The sequence below is a fragment of the Camarhynchus parvulus genome, chromosome 7 (assembly GCF_901933205.1).
Source record: "Camarhynchus parvulus chromosome 7, STF_HiC, whole genome shotgun sequence".
Classification (NCBI taxonomy): Eukaryota; Metazoa; Chordata; class Aves; order Passeriformes; family Thraupidae; genus Camarhynchus; species Camarhynchus parvulus.
Window position 1 is genome coordinate 31,362,317 of NC_044577.1, and position 15,329 is coordinate 31,377,645.

Sequence of the window (15,329 nt, forward strand, 5' to 3'; positions counted from 1 at the left end):
AGGTAAAACTGTCTGTGTGTTTGTGTCTGAATTCCATGTGGTGATCCTAGGACTGAGAGGGAGGGAGAGGGGATGCAATCAGGTGCCACTAGTTTTTGCTGACTGAAACCCACTGTAAATTAGTGAATGGTGTGAATTGCAGCCTGGCTGAGGTGTTGGAAATGAATGCAAACTCTTGGGATCGGCATCGGCCTCACGTGAATAACTGAATAAATGCAATAAAAGGCTCAGAGTCAACACTATTACTTTGTTCATCGCTTATTACAGATTATTTTGTTAAAATTTTGAGTACATGAATTATGTAATTTGTAAAATGATGCTGTAGTGGAGACCTTGCTACAACACTATTAAAAATCTTCCCTCTTTGTGCAATGAGGTTTGTAGAATAGTGAGATTCTTTGGTATGTTGAATCTTCCTGATGGTGGGAATGCTGGGGTGATGTATCTCACTGTGAGCTGGTACTTGGCTATTTGCATAACATGGCAGTTCTGTATATTCTTTTGGCTAACTGTAAATATAAATGTTTCATAATAGCTTAGTTGAATTTTTGAGGTACAGCTGTTTGTGTGAGATTAGAAAAGTTTATTTCTAAGAACTTGTAAAAAAAAAAAAGTATTTTCAATAAAATTCCCTACCTCACCTCTACCGTGCAGAAATGATCCCATTTTCCTATGTTTAATTTTTCCAACTTCATTAGTAAACACTAAGATCCCCTTTCAGTTACTGGCAAAGCATTGCTAGTTGTCATCAAATCACTCAAATAATGGAATGCTGGAAAGTCTGAAGTCTTACTTCTTTCCTTTATTTCCATTACATTGATCAGGTATTTGATACCTGAAAAACAAATTCTAGACATTTTGTGCTACCTTAAGCTGCTCCTTCTCTGTACCCTGGGGGCAGAGCCTGTGCATGGTAGTAACAGTGGAGGGGTTTTTCAGTCTTATTTCTCTTTTTAGCAGTGAGGGGTGGGTGACAATGCTACACCATGCATTCTTTCTTAGACCTTATGGGGAAGGGTTCCCAATCCTTGTTTTGCAGGAGAAGTGTCTGGACAAAGACTTTGTTTGCTTTCTTTAATTTGATGTAAAGGCACAAAAACATAATCAGTTCTAAAAATTTATGTCTTGAGCCATGGAAATTACATCAGACTGAACTAGCTAGTTAATTCCTCCTTTCTCTGAAAGGCTTAACTCCTTACACCTTAAAGAGATAATTAGTGCCAGGAATCTTCTCTCCCATTGCTACTGGGAATGACTGTTTCTGTGGCTTCTGAAGTGGATATAACAAATCCAAACTAAATTAATAACCTTGAAACGCAGTGCTTGGGTTTGACTCCCCTATATTCCTGCACTTGTAACAGCAACACTGATGTTGCCATAGTTCAGACATTATGTTTTTTTACAAACTTCTTAGATTTCTTAGCTGTCCCATGGTGCAGGTCCCTGTGGGAAGGGAGAACTAGGAGAGGGAAGGCACTGGAGTGTGTCCTGGGAGCCCTTCCTTGGGAGGACACCGGTTCTTTGCCTGTGTGCAAGAACCAGAGCTTTGATAGCAGTGCTGTAGAAATGGCATTAATTCCCATTGAGCTTTGTGGAACAGCACTACATTTGAACCCAGATAATCTCAAGAGACTCTTGTGTTTTCAGGGACCAGGCTCTGCTTCCTTGGAAAGCGAGGCAGATATGGGCATTTTTAGATACAAATCTTTACATCCCACTGCTGGTAGTAGTTCCAAGAGCAGTGTAACAGCTGGGCCGGCCTGCCCGTGGCCCCGCCCTTCAGAGGCGTGAGCCACGGCTCCCGTTTACAGTGAGAGAAACACCGGCTGCCCCTGCACCCACACCGGGACAGGGCTGTGGTTTCAGCTGCTGGGAGTTTAGCTCCAAATCCCGAGGAAACCTGCAGTCACCGCTTGGCAGGCTGCATGCACTGCAATGGGTCCTTGCTGGTTTCAGAAAGGAAGGTGTAGCCTTTAAACCAGCCTTTAAACCCTGCTCCAACACTATAAATAGTGAAGCTAAGTGTGACCCTGCTCACTGAGTAGCTCAGTCTCATGAAAAAAAAACGGTTTTCAGGATTTCACACCCTTTCCCCTTGTTACATTGGATACCTGGAATTAGGCACCTGGATTCTGGTGCGCAAATCTCTGATCCCCTCAAGTAAGAAATATGCAAAATTAGACTTCTTTGTAGGCTGCTCCACCAGACCAGCTCAGCCAAGCGACCCAAGGCTCCCCAGATTAACACAGGCCTTGGTTTAGCTGTGCTGGGCCCTGAGCTCTGCTGCAAGCACAGCTCTGATTAAACCGAAATACCTTTGTTGCAAGTGCTGGCCTTAAACTGACACCTCATTCTTGAAGTCTGGTTAAGCAAAAGCAAAAATGTGCTTTCACATTTTGATTAAAACCTCAGGTTCAAGTTTTACAAACCTCTAATGACTATTTACAGTGTAATTAACTGGATTAAACATGACAAATTGCAAATAACTGGTAACCTTAATATTGGAGAACTCTAACAAGAGATGTTAGTTTTGCTTGTAAGATATGCATAAGAAGGGGGGTTTGTAATGCTGACCTTTTTTTAATTAATTATATATTCTAGATCATTCCCATTCTTTCCTTGCTTATGACTCATCTCAGTTTCATTTCATGCTAAATAAACCCTCATATTTACTTTGCAGCTTTGTTGAAGACTCTACCTTAAGCTGAGAAGAATTAGTACAGATCATGGAATTATGTACATCCCACTAGAGCTCACATGCCCAGGCTCCTGCCTTTATTCTGCAAGGTACTTAACGTGAAGATACTTTAACATGATGTTGCCATGGATGTCTGGCATGAGCACCAATCAATATTCCTCAAAAAAGGACTGTTAACTGCTTGAACTCTGAAGATTACTGTGATGTTAGGATTTCTCTTATACTGGCATAATGTTCTGTCATTGTTATGTGACATTATACCTACAGAAACTATTAATAAAGAATTTTGCTAGAAGTACTGACTTCTCTTTGCTTTTATAAAGTTTAGACTTAACTCTCTGAAGTCAGGAGACTGACTACTGGGATAAAATAAAGTTTGAAAGCTATTTAAGTAACTAAGATGTTTAGCACTCTGAGGAAAGTTGCTTTTATAAAGTTCACGTTACATCAGAGCTGACACTGAGATCAGTGTCCTGGATTCTTGAGAGCTCAGCTCTGAACAGTTGGAGGGCTGAGTTTTACTGCCTCTCTTCCTGGAGCCTGGCTGCTCACAAAGGCTAAAGATTGATCCATTTTGATAGGAAGAAGCCTTATCAACAAAAGGACATTCTAAATACTAACATCTGCTTTTTTTTGCCTTATTAATACTTAACAATGCTTTTTAGATTTGATTTAATTTTGTGCAGTTAGTAGTAGCTAGTTCTACTAAGTGTACAGACCACTGGAGTGCACAGGGACTCTGTTCTGTCACCCAGTGCCCACTGCAGTGGTTGAAGAAACACTTCAGGTTTTCAGAGAGTACCAGCACCCCATGGGCATGGTAAGGAAGACAGAGCCAGACTCTGCAGTGCTAGCTGTGACAGAACAAGGGACAACAGGACAACTTGACCTATAAGACAGTCTTCAAACATAAAATCACTTTTACCATGAGGGGGTTAAAGACTGGAGCATGTTGCCTGGAGTGGCTGGGGAGTCTCCATCCACAGTCAGACTCAAAGCCAATGGGACAAGGGCCTGAGCAACCTGCTGCAGTCAGCGCTGCTCTGAGCACTGGGGCTGGACCAGAACATCTCCAGAGCCCCTTCCAACCTCAACCTTCTGGGACCTGAAAGTGCCCACAAAATGCACTCTTTCATTTAAAACAGGCAGTCCCATGCCTTAGATCATTATCTCTTGCAATTATCACCACAGCATCCTGTGGAGTTTCAGGGCCACAGGAACACAGGGCTGATCTATGTACCTAAAAAACTTATTCACCAGCTAAAAATGGAAGTGCCCATCCAGTAAAACAAAAGGGCCCACCTGACTGAATAAAAGCCTCAGTACATTTTATGCCAGTAGATGGTCTGAGGTTCCTGTGGGATCCTCACCCTCATTACTTATCTCCAAGTTGCAGAGCTCTCTGCCCATACCTTGTTCCATAGGATTTTACAGACATTCCAGCTTACCTGGCCTTTTGCATGCCAGTGATGGTGACTTTATTTTCCTTTTAAGTCTCCTCAAATACAACACAGCATGGCCTTGTGTTCACAGTGAAGGACAGGCATTGCAGAACACGTACTCTTTAATCACTGCTGCCTAATAACAGACTCCTTGAACAAGACTGCTCTCCAGTATTTCTGCTGTCATGTTAAAATCCAGTTCCTTCTGGTCTTTTTTCCACAAGTGAAAATCTTTTCCATGGAAAATATACACTCATTTGGCAAGAGTTTTGAAAAATTCACTGTCCTCCTTTCACAAAGGGGTGGTCCAGCAGCTGCAGAGCAGAAGGCCGTTCGTGTTGATCTCTGCATTGAAGGTTCCACAAATCAGTACATAAAACTAATATCTATGCCTGTGATGTAAAACCTAATTCAAAAACCTGTAAAAACCTAATTGCAAAATTAGCCATTATTATTATTATTATTTATCCATTCACTACTCATTTTTAGGTTTTTTTTTTGTAAAGTTGATAGAAAGGAAGGGAGGCTTGAAGGAAAAAGACTGTTGGAATTTATGAATTATAAAATGGAAATATGTTATTATTAAAGAAATCATTACTTATTTCCCTGAATTCCTTGCAAATCTTTGAATAATTCTGCTGATCTGGCTATTTCAGGTGCACCAACAACGTATTTAAGAAAGGTGATAATTATCTGTTTGAGCCTCTGTCAATCAGGCTGTTCTGTCATCTCCAATCAATGTCATGCATTTTAAGAAGCCCATGGCTTTGTTTAAAACAAAACAACCACAAAAATAATTCTTATAATGTGTGAATGCTCGTGGTTTGGGGTTTTACAGAGAGAACTTTGTGTTTCTAATACGTATTATGTTTCAAATAAGTAGGTGTTTCCTGGACTGGCAGTGATAATAGATTTTTCTATTGCAGAATACAAGAATTAAGTCCATTTAGACTTAATCTAGACTTAGACTTCAAGCCAAAAGGGCTTGAATACTTTTTGATGCAGAAAACATCTGGGTTGATTGTCAATCACTCCATCCAAGTAGAGCTAGAGCTTGGCCAGAACCCAAACTCTAATTGGTGGGTATCACTTAACACATTTTAAAACAAGACTCTTAAACATTCTCTCTTAATTCCATTTCACTTCCATTTAGAATACTGTCCTTAAAACAACTTGTCTGACATAGACCAAACTCAAGCAATACTGGAACAGCAAAGCACAGCAAAGAAATTTATCAAAGGTTTTGTCCAAAATTCAACGGTGCCGTGTTTATGTATGAAAATTACAGGGAAAGTAAATTATGAGTATAAGGCCTGCAAAAAGAGACTCTATGATGGCTTTTTTATACCATTATAAAGAGTAAAGCTCTTTTATATATATATTTTTAGATACAGACAAAAGGCTTTCCTGAAATGCATTTACAATAAAATCATATGTACCACAGCCTAAGCTCCTATGAGCTATCTCCAGAACACAAACTCCCTGCATCTTGCCTTCCATTCTCCAGTTCAGAGGCTCCCTACCTGGTTAAGCAGGCGTGCACAAACTCCACGGCAGCGCTGGAGAAGCGATCGGGCAGGGCCGGCATCAGCCCCCGGTGGGCCCCGATGTAGAACATGGCTGCCACCCTGTCCATGGAAGCCAGAGGGGGTTTGCCTGTGGCCATCTCGAACACGGTGCAGCCCACGCTCCAGATGTCAGATTTCCTGCCGTAGCCAGAGTCACTGATGACCTCTGGAGCCATCCAGTAGGGAGTGCCGTGCACGGAGCGCAGCAGCTCGCCGCGGGTGCCGCTCAGGCTGGCCCAGGCCAGGCGCCTGGCACAGCCAAAGTCAATCAGCTTGATCACCCCGGTGGGCATGAGCATCACGTTGTTGCCTTTGATGTCTCTGTGCACCACACAGTTGTCGTGTAAATATGCAACCCCTTGTAGAATTTGCTTGGTGTATTTACACAGGACAACTTCTGGCAAGGGGCCGAAGCGATTCAGAATACTGGAAATGGAGCCACCAGGAACAAACTCCATGAATATGTTTAAAATGTTGTCTTCCAGGCAAGTTCCTAAATAAGTTACAATATTTACATGCTTCAATGTCTTCAAAAGATCAACTTCCTCATGGAACTTCTGATACTCCTTTTCTGTAGTGAGTTGATCTGATGTATCCAAAACCACCTGTTTTACAGCTATTAACTGTCCCTGGCTTGTCAGACCACAGTACACCTACAGTGAAACCAGCACTTATCAAAACAAGACATAAGACAGAACTTGTGTATTTACTTATTTTAAATAAAGTCTTTGCACTTATCATGTTTTAGATCTCACTGTATAATCCAAAATATTTAACCCATTTGTTGAATAGGACAACAGCTATTTTTGAGATAAGGTGTAGCTCAGTGATGACCAACACATCTCACCATATTCAGACATTAACTTACCGTGCCATAGGCTCCCTTTCCAAGGACTTCTCCTCTTGTCCACATGATAGGATCTTTAGTAGCTAAACTGCTTCTTGGTAATTTAGTAGATTCATCAAAGTTTAGAAGGCCCTTTTCTTCATTTGAAGCCAAAAAGGCTTTACTGTAACTCTGCTTGAAAGATGATGGTCAGTGTGGGGAGAAAGCAGAGAGGAAAAGACAGGCTTCATTTGGTCCCCCCTTTTCATAATTTTTCCTGTCATGACTTTGCTTTATAGATTTTTATATATATAAATTGCCCAGGTCATTGATAGAATTGCTATACTAGGTAAAGCTGTATAAATATTTTCAGGTATAAATCACAACAGTGCATAACCAGGTTACAGCATGACATCTTCTTCCATTGCCACCAAGACAGAAGAGGACTTAAAAGAGCAGGTTACACTCTCTTTTTTGGTCTCATAGGTACAGTTTGCTAAGCTGAAGGGTGAATATGGCTATCATCATGCTCTAAGTAACACATGCAACACGAGTCTGATGAAAATACCAGGCCATGACTTCCCAGGAAGAAGAGACTGCTTCAGAAAGATGGCAATAATTATCCCATTTAGCCATGAGTCTCCCTGGGAGAAGTGAGAACAGAGCTATAATTGACACCTGTGTCTGCAGAAGCACAGGGGAGTCTATTGATATGCAGTGAAAGACATTTCTTTATAAATTTGTAATTTAAATAGACAAAGAGCTAACAGGACCAAGGAGAAGCAGTACTGGCAGAGAAACACCTTAATAGGTAAAGGCATCCAGCTGACTTAGGGGCCAAAATCTGAGCCTTCTGAGCTTGAAGTTTTGATTAAGCATTAATTAAACTGGATAAGTCTGTCTGATAAACCAATACTTATGTTTCACATCTATAAAAGTATCCGGTTGCACTCAGAGACTCAAGGTAATTGCCGTTCTGGATATACAAGACTATTTGTAGTGTCTTTGCATATTCCTGTTCAGATCTCCAGCTCTTACTTTCCCCAAAACCTTTTTATACAAGCTCTTCAAACAGCCTATTCTCTTTATTCACTGCAATTTGTCAATTTATATAAGCTTTGGCAGCTATTCCTGTCATGCTCTAGTACCTTCTGGCTTGTGTCCTGACATGCAGCCTCTAACACAGATATATTCAACAGAGCACTGGAAGAATCAGTGGGCAGCTGGCCCAAGGAAAAAAGACTTGATAAATCTCTTTAATAAGCACATATTTCCCATTTTTCATCCAAACTTGTGTGAAGCATCACTCAAATTATTTAGCAAGTTACAAGAAGAAATTACTTTTACCTTCTCTAGAGCACTATTTATTGCTCCATCTCCATTCGTCATATTCTCCTCTTCTTCACTCTGTGTGTTTTGCATTTTAGAACATGTATTTTTTGTTCTTGAAGAGTTGGTGTCTTTTTCTTCAAGCATTAGCAATTCCTTGGCCAGACAACAAAGCAACTCATCAGTCACATCCTCAGAATCTGACCAGGAAGAAATGTTTTGACTTGTCTGGGGACTGGGGCTTTTGGCATTTTTTGTCCAAATCACTGAAGCCTTAGTCAATTCATTTGCCAAACCACTGTTTTGAGGTGTGTTTGCACAACTGTGATCTAATATTTTTGTAGGGGACTGACATTCCAGTCTATCTGAAAAGGGCAACTCACATTTATTGACAGACTTGGAGTCCTGGTGTGATTCCCAGCCTTTGCCACCATCCCTATCCCCCCTGCAACGGGGCACACAGATGTCCTGCTCTGCTGTTACCAGACTGCCACTTGGAGCAACACATTCTCTGCAGCCTTGATCACTGAGCTGAAGGAGATCCTGGCTGCAGGCAGCAGCTCTCTCATGGCTGGATTTATCCTGGCTGTCTAACAACTGCTCCAAAGAAACTTCTTTAATGGTTGACAGGTTTGAATTTGTAAACACTTCATTTTGCTTAGTTGACTGTGAAAGCTCTTCTAAAAATGTAAGCTGATGATCCATGTCTCCATGGAACAATGTTGTGCTACTCAAGGTGTGTGTTTGAAAATCCAAGTCAGATGTTGTTGCATTATCTTGCTCTGTGTTGCTGTCACTCAACTTGGTCCTTCTGTCCTTTGTGATCAAACCTTTCTGCTTTTGTTTAGCACCAGGTGTGATCTTCTTTGGCTTGGAATGTGTTTTCTTTTGAGTGTTTCTGACTCTGCTGCTTTCTCCCCCTTTACTGCAGGTAGATCTGCAGGTGCATGTTCCTGGTGGAACAGAATAACCACCTTTATAAAACCTGCCCTCGTGCTGATCGAGGTCTCTCACGCGGGAATACACAGGAGTTCCAAACATTTCATAAATACCTGGGCCTTGGTCATCTGAATTTATTATCTTGAACATGTCAGTGTATTTCAGATCTACAAAATCTGAAGCAGAGGGTGCACATGGCAGACAAAGTGGAGTAACATGTTTCTTACAGACAGCTGAATTTTTGCAACTGCAGGAGCAACTTTGCTTTTTAATTTTCTGAGCAATATGGCCTTTGTGTCCTTGAGTGGTTTTTTTCTGACACTTCATGGAGGCCTCAGATTTCAATTTTGTCAGTTCCAAAGATGGGGAAATCTGACTCTTGGCATTTGATTTTGTGGTAACCTCTTCAGAAGCAATTAAGTCTTCAGATACTTTTATCTTATTATTAATTTTAGATTTTGATGAATATTTATTTCTATTCATCTTTAGTTTATTTTTGTCATTTTCTTTGTGAGCAAGAACATTGAGGCTCTGAGGAACATGAGGAGGCAGGGTACAGACACCACCCTTTTTTGTGGCAGGTGTTTCAGCAATGTGTGGCTCCCTGGCTGGCTCTTGCTCAGAGAGCATAACATGAGCAACAGCTACAAGCTCACTTTGGTCCTCTGAAGTTGCTTCTAACATGGCTTCTTTTTCTATTTCAGATTCAGAAAGACAGACTTGATTTTCTGACTGTTTTCCAGAAGGATCTTGAACTTCTACTCTGGGAATTACTGTAACTACAGAATTATCTTCCACGGCTTGGTAGGCCTCTATCACTTCATTTTTACAGGAAGAATCTAAATCCTGATTGTAAAGCACAAAGCTGGCACTCTCAGCATCTCCCAGCATCTTCTGTTTATAATCCAGCATCATCTCTGTAGCATTTTCTCCTTCCAGACCAGTGCCACAGCAATTCTCTGCTCTGTTTTGCTTCTTGCCAGCCCTTGAGGCATTGCTGTTGCTGGACACTGTAAATGCTGTCTGGGCTGTAAACATGCTGCAGTTCACCAGAGCACTGCCTGAGCTCAAGAGGGGACGACTCTGATCCCAGAACCTGGCTTGGCTCAGAAGATTGATGTTCTCACAAACCACTGAACACTGGAATCTCACCTGGTTCTTCTTCTCAGTGTAGATTCCCACATCAGCTTCCCTCCATTTGAAATGGCTTTGGATTTCTTCCTTCTTGTTGTTGAGGTACTCGTCACAGTTATTAATGCTGAAGTAGTACAGGTCCTTATCAGAAATTGGGGCCATGATCAATTCTGATGACTTTTCACTGTGCCTGTTTAACAAGTTGTCTAACTGATACTGATAAAATTTAGGAACTGGTTTTATAGGCTGAGGAATGGAGTTCATAATATTTAAAATACTTTTGATGTTTCTGCTTTCATTGACAATATCATCCTTTAGAGGAGCAAGATGAATTGTTCTTACAGACTGACATGTCACTGGTGGCAAATGAAACTGTAATTTCCATTAAAAAAACATTAATAGTATGCTACACCACAGATACAGGTAAAAACTAATCTCTAAGAGCCAAGTAGAATTAGGAAAAAATTAGAAAATTATTATTATTTTATATATTTCTATATTAAACCTATTATGAAGTATAATATCAGACTCCTGAGATAATACATTATTTTTCACACGTTATTTGCACTGATTTTCTCAGATCCAGAACTATTTCTAAGTATTTCTTAGTTCAGAAAGTGGGATCATTTGCTTTAAGGCACAAGTCATTCTCCATTATTTAGAACCAGTAAGTTTTGTCCACATGTCCAAATCCTCTTGTCAGTTATTAACTCTGTCTTGTGGCACTTCATGTTTGCTACAGGAATTCAAAGGCTGGGCAGTGGCTTCACGTGCCAGAGCTCCTCTCTCACTGTGCACTCTCCTGAATGACAGCACCACTCTAATGCTGAGATTTAAAATCTTTTTATGTAACCCTCCAACATGTGCTGACACCATTAATTATATTCTCAGTGGAACCAGAGCTCATGTAAGCAATTTTCAAAAGGAACGCTAGATCATTATAACAGAATGCTATTGCATCCCTGGAGAAAACAATTCTAACAAGTTAGTTATAGACTTTAAGGTACATTATATTAAACCTAAACATATAGATCCATGTTAAATGGCCACAGATTTAGCTCACAGTTTTAGGTACACTGCAAGACAGCACAGTCTGCACTCAATTTGCAGTGAAGTGAAATGGATAAAACCAAAGGCAGCTGACACAGAAGTCTGTTGGGTCAGGGATGTGTTTTACTATTCCTCCCTGCTCCCCATCACATTTGTTGAAAGGTACCATGTACATTTGAAGGAGTACAGATCAGAAAAACGGAATACTTTGTTTGGACTATTCAGATGAACAGTGAGAATGATTTTCTGAAAATAGCATTTCTGTTCTTTACTTTATAGGAAATGAATATTTTTATGCAAATGAATGCAATAGAAATAATCACACAGTCATCTGCTCTGAGTGCTCATTTGCATGTCTATATTCAACATCAGTTTGCAATCTGCAGGAAATTTTTGGTTTGCATTCCAAGGGCAAACTGAGGTTTGAACATGCCAGGAAAAGCAATGTGTTGGTTTGAAATTGACAGTTCTGAAGGCTTTGTCCAGCCTGCATGGCATTAATATGAATGCTCAGTTTATCCCAAAGGATACACCTAGAAAACCCAAGACATGAAATAAAGCTGCATTAAATCACACCAAGGCCAGCTAAATTATTTGAAATGTTTTCTTCTTTTTTTTTTTTTTCTTCCATAACCCTTTATATAATCCTGTGTCAGAACTCTTGCTCCAACTTCTATATTATCTTCACTTTTTTCCTGTGATCAGTTGTATTCTGTGATGGGTTCACTGAAGTTTACATCTGATTCAATGAGCTGAGTCTTTTCTACAAAAGGCTATTAATTAATATACATAAAGGCCAAATTCTCTTTTTTTTCCTAAATACACTATATTTAAAGTGGTGTGAAGTATTGAGATGTAAAATTGTGAGCCTGTTTCTAGGTACAATAATTTTGTGTAATCCTATTTACAGTTTTCAGAAAATCTCATGTAAAGTATGTTTAATTCTAAAAGACTATTTTTTATTTGCTAACACAGTAAATTTCATCAATCATCTAATATCAAGACTATTTTAGAATTCAACTTCAATTTTAAATCACCATTTCAAAGAAGTGTTGGGGGTTTTGGCAAAACTAGACATCTAATTTAAAAAACAGGAGTCACATTTTAATTAATTTTAATTAATTTACATATTTCTAAAGGTTTTATATATTTTTGAACTTTCAGCCTTTTATCTCCAGAAGTCTCTGATATAACATCTTACTGATAATTTGTTGATATACACCTTAAAATTTGCTGACACACACATATATAAAATAAATGTAAAAATATTTCACATTCTTAAAAAAAAACAACAACACCTGAAACTAAGCAAACTACCTACACTACTTTGGTATTTCTATTTTAAATATTTTAAAAGGATATAATACTTTTGCCAGTGATCATTTTATATGTAATGTCCTCTTACCTCAGATTTCTTGTTCCTGTTTTTTAGCATTGTTACAGTTAACCCTTAAAAATCAGAACAAATGAAATATTAATTTGATGTTATTAAACAGACTACAACTCACATTTATAAATTAATTTCAAATTGTAGTGTTCAGGGCATCAAGGATCTGTCTGGTTGCAGGACTGTGCTATAAATCTGCAGTGCAGAAAAAAGTTGTAGGTTGAAATCTAATTGTGATACTGAACTTCACAATTCCATTTTCCATAGAAAACAATAAAATAATATAAATTTAAAGTATTTAAACACTAATAATTCAAATAAATGCTTCTCAATTGTAGATATTTGCTAACCACAGTATCTAGCTAATTAATATTGCCAGTATGAGGGAGAAAGATGTCATCACTCCAGGCACAGAGAATTACACTCCACATTTGTGGCTCAGTGTCACAACACAGAGGATCAGGAATGGTGAAATTTGTCATTGCTTCTCTTTATCTCCTTCATTCTGCAAACACACACAAACTCATAATTAAAGAAGAGGGTTGACATGGCTGAAGTCTCCTTGAAGACAGCAAAAGACAGAAAGGCAATATGATAACCAATATATAACTTTATATATAAAATATGTGACTTTTAAAATTGAACTTACTTTGTTGCATTTGTGCTTTTATTATCTGGAAAGTATCTAAATCCATGAATGATGCTGAAATGTTAGATTCTGGGCATGAGGTCTGTAGCAGAAAGCTGAAGTCAAAGCCACATCCCATGTCCTCTTTCTTTGAGGAGAAAGGTAAAGAAGTGTGATGTCTCCTGGGTAATGCTGTCTGATTTTTACTTGGAAAACACGCCACTTGTTGGTCTGGCCATGCTCGGGATGTTGGCGCAATTTGGCTAAAAGGCAAAACACAAAGAACCAAAATACAGAGCAAAAATTAGTGGAAGGAGCCAGTTCAAACAATCATATGGCAGGTGATTAATGTGACCAAGAGGTTTATAAGATCCCAGAATGCCAAAGTGTCTTTATTTATCTATGGGGTTGTGCCTCTCCCTGGAAATAGCAGACTGCAATGCAGAGGCTGACTACAAGTGAGATTGAATGACAATCAGTGTTAACCAAGCAAAAAGAGAAACATAAAAAGACACTGTTCACCTTCCCCTTCTTGACAAAAATTGATTGCTTCCAGTGTGTAGTTTTTATGAGTGTGTCAGAAGAATTCTGAAGACCAGATGTGCCTTTGTTAATAACAAAATATGCTATGGCCTGCCTGAAAAAACAGAGGCTGTGTAGACAAGCCCCAGTTTTGTGCCACGTGTTTTCTGAAGAATGAAAAATGTGGAAAAAGATAAATACTGTGACTGAAAAAAGGTACAAAAGTGCAGTCTAAGTTATTCTTAAAGCTGTGTACAAGACTATTATCTGGGTTATATAAGTCAAATAACTATATACCATATTTCTTTATTGGACCAAATAATTTGTTCACCTAATGCAATATCCTGCCTCCAGCAGTGGCCAATAATTGATATTGGGAAGAGATAAACACTACACAATATATAGAACTGTAAACAATGTCTAGGAAATACTTTTCTTTTTCAGGCCACGAACCTTCTTTGTTCCCATTTGTGCACACCCAAGTGCAAATTAAATACTGATGCTTCTTACCTGGTTTTTCCTAGAGCTTTGTCTGACTGATGCATTTCTTCCATTATATTGTCTGCATTCTGAAAAGTGACAACACTTCCACAACCTGCAGTAATACATCAGTATTTGCATAAAAGCAGCTTAATTCCAGTAACACATGGCAAATGTAGATATTTTGGGGCATTAAAACACTATTATAAAGTAGTATCAGGAAAAGAAACAAGAGCAAGTTACATTTCACTAATTCTTGTAATTCACTGATATGTTAATGTGTAACTTTGAAATCTTCTTATTTCTTAGGTAAGTTTATTAATTCAATGTGCTACAAAAGCAAAGAACATCTTTAAAAAGCCAGTTACAGCTCCTATCTCAGGAGAACAGAAATAGAAGACAAATATTGACAGAAACTTTACAGAAGTAGAGCACTTAAAAATATGAAAAACAAACCAAAACTTAGGTCTTTACAAAGGTAGAAACGTACACTGACTTTAATTTTGTTATTTTTTATGGTTGCTAAGCTTTGACAAATAGCCACATTTCAAATTATTACTGTACTTTTCCAGCTTCAGATCTACATTTTACACTTTCAACACATAAGTTTTGGGTTAGACTACCTTTTTTGCTTCTCCTCTTATTTTGTTTGTTGTCAGACATACTGTCCTTAAATGTATTAATGCCCAGAAACCTGAAAAGCAAATTGTTAAATGATTTCCAATTCATGTATACAAAGTACTACATAATATTTCATGATTTGAGACAAAAGTAAGACAAAAACATTTTAAAAGTACTTGAAATTATTCAAAGCACTGTAATTTAGCATCTAATCCCTTTCCTGTGGATGCACAGAACCAAAGAGCTCAGAAAGTTTTTAGAGGTGAAACCACAACATATGCTATGTTGAACTTAACTTGGAAAGGCTTTACTCTTAATTAGAAGATTGCAATGTTCTTTTCCTATGACTAATCAGCAGTAACTGTGGGAAAGGAGCTGGCTGTCACCCTCCAGGTCAGCACAGCTGTGTGGGGGTAACACTGACCCTGACACAGTCACCGCTGCTCTTGGCTGTGGTGAGTGTGCTGGGAGCTGCTTCAGCATTCTAAAAACACCAACCCTCTTTTCCAAGATTAAATTCCAACTCTAACAACACCATAAGATGACAGTGGCCTAAGCAATACAGAACAAACCCAAAGTGCAGACTGGTAAAGAAGAAACATGAGAGGGTCAAGTCAAAGGATTGGGAATTTTGAAATTCTAGAAGGCTAATCCTTAAAAGAAAATGAATCCCAGTTAATAGTTTTGATGGATTTGGGAGTCTTC

General features: G+C 38.9%; 2 protein-coding genes across 5 annotated transcripts in view; one reads left to right on the forward strand and one right to left on the reverse strand.

The window, feature by feature from the left end:
- CCNT2 (cyclin T2) overlaps positions 1–2,986 on the forward strand; it is a 25,821-nt gene extending 22,835 nt beyond the window's left edge. For 3 of the 4 annotated variants that reach the window (XM_030952270.1, XM_030952273.1, XM_030952274.1), the window contains one exon: positions 1–660. This exon is cut by the window's left edge. The gene's annotated coding sequence lies outside the window, so the exon portion shown is untranslated. Of the gene's footprint in view, positions 661–2,680 lie in introns of those variants that run through there. The other variant, XM_030952272.1, reaches the window with a different exon arrangement.
- The window catches only part of MAP3K19 (mitogen-activated protein kinase kinase kinase 19), a 16,452-nt gene extending 1,758 nt beyond the window's left edge, over positions 1–14,694 (reverse strand). Inside the window, exons 1-8 of the mRNA XM_030952275.1 lie at positions 14,627–14,694; positions 14,034–14,118; positions 13,023–13,264; positions 12,392–12,435; positions 7,882–10,308; positions 6,577–6,726; positions 5,664–6,361; positions 4,147–4,485 (exon numbers count right to left, since the gene is read on the reverse strand). Coding sequence (XP_030808135.1) covers positions 4,419–4,485; positions 5,664–6,361; positions 6,577–6,726; positions 7,882–10,308; positions 12,392–12,435; positions 13,023–13,264; positions 14,034–14,118; positions 14,627–14,666 — 3,753 coding nt within the window. The 5' untranslated portion in view covers positions 14,667–14,694 and the 3' untranslated portion in view covers positions 4,147–4,418. The remainder of the gene's footprint in view (positions 1–4,146; positions 4,486–5,663; positions 6,362–6,576; positions 6,727–7,881; positions 10,309–12,391; positions 12,436–13,022; positions 13,265–14,033; positions 14,119–14,626) is intronic.
- Between the last annotated feature and the right edge of the window lie 635 nt (positions 14,695–15,329).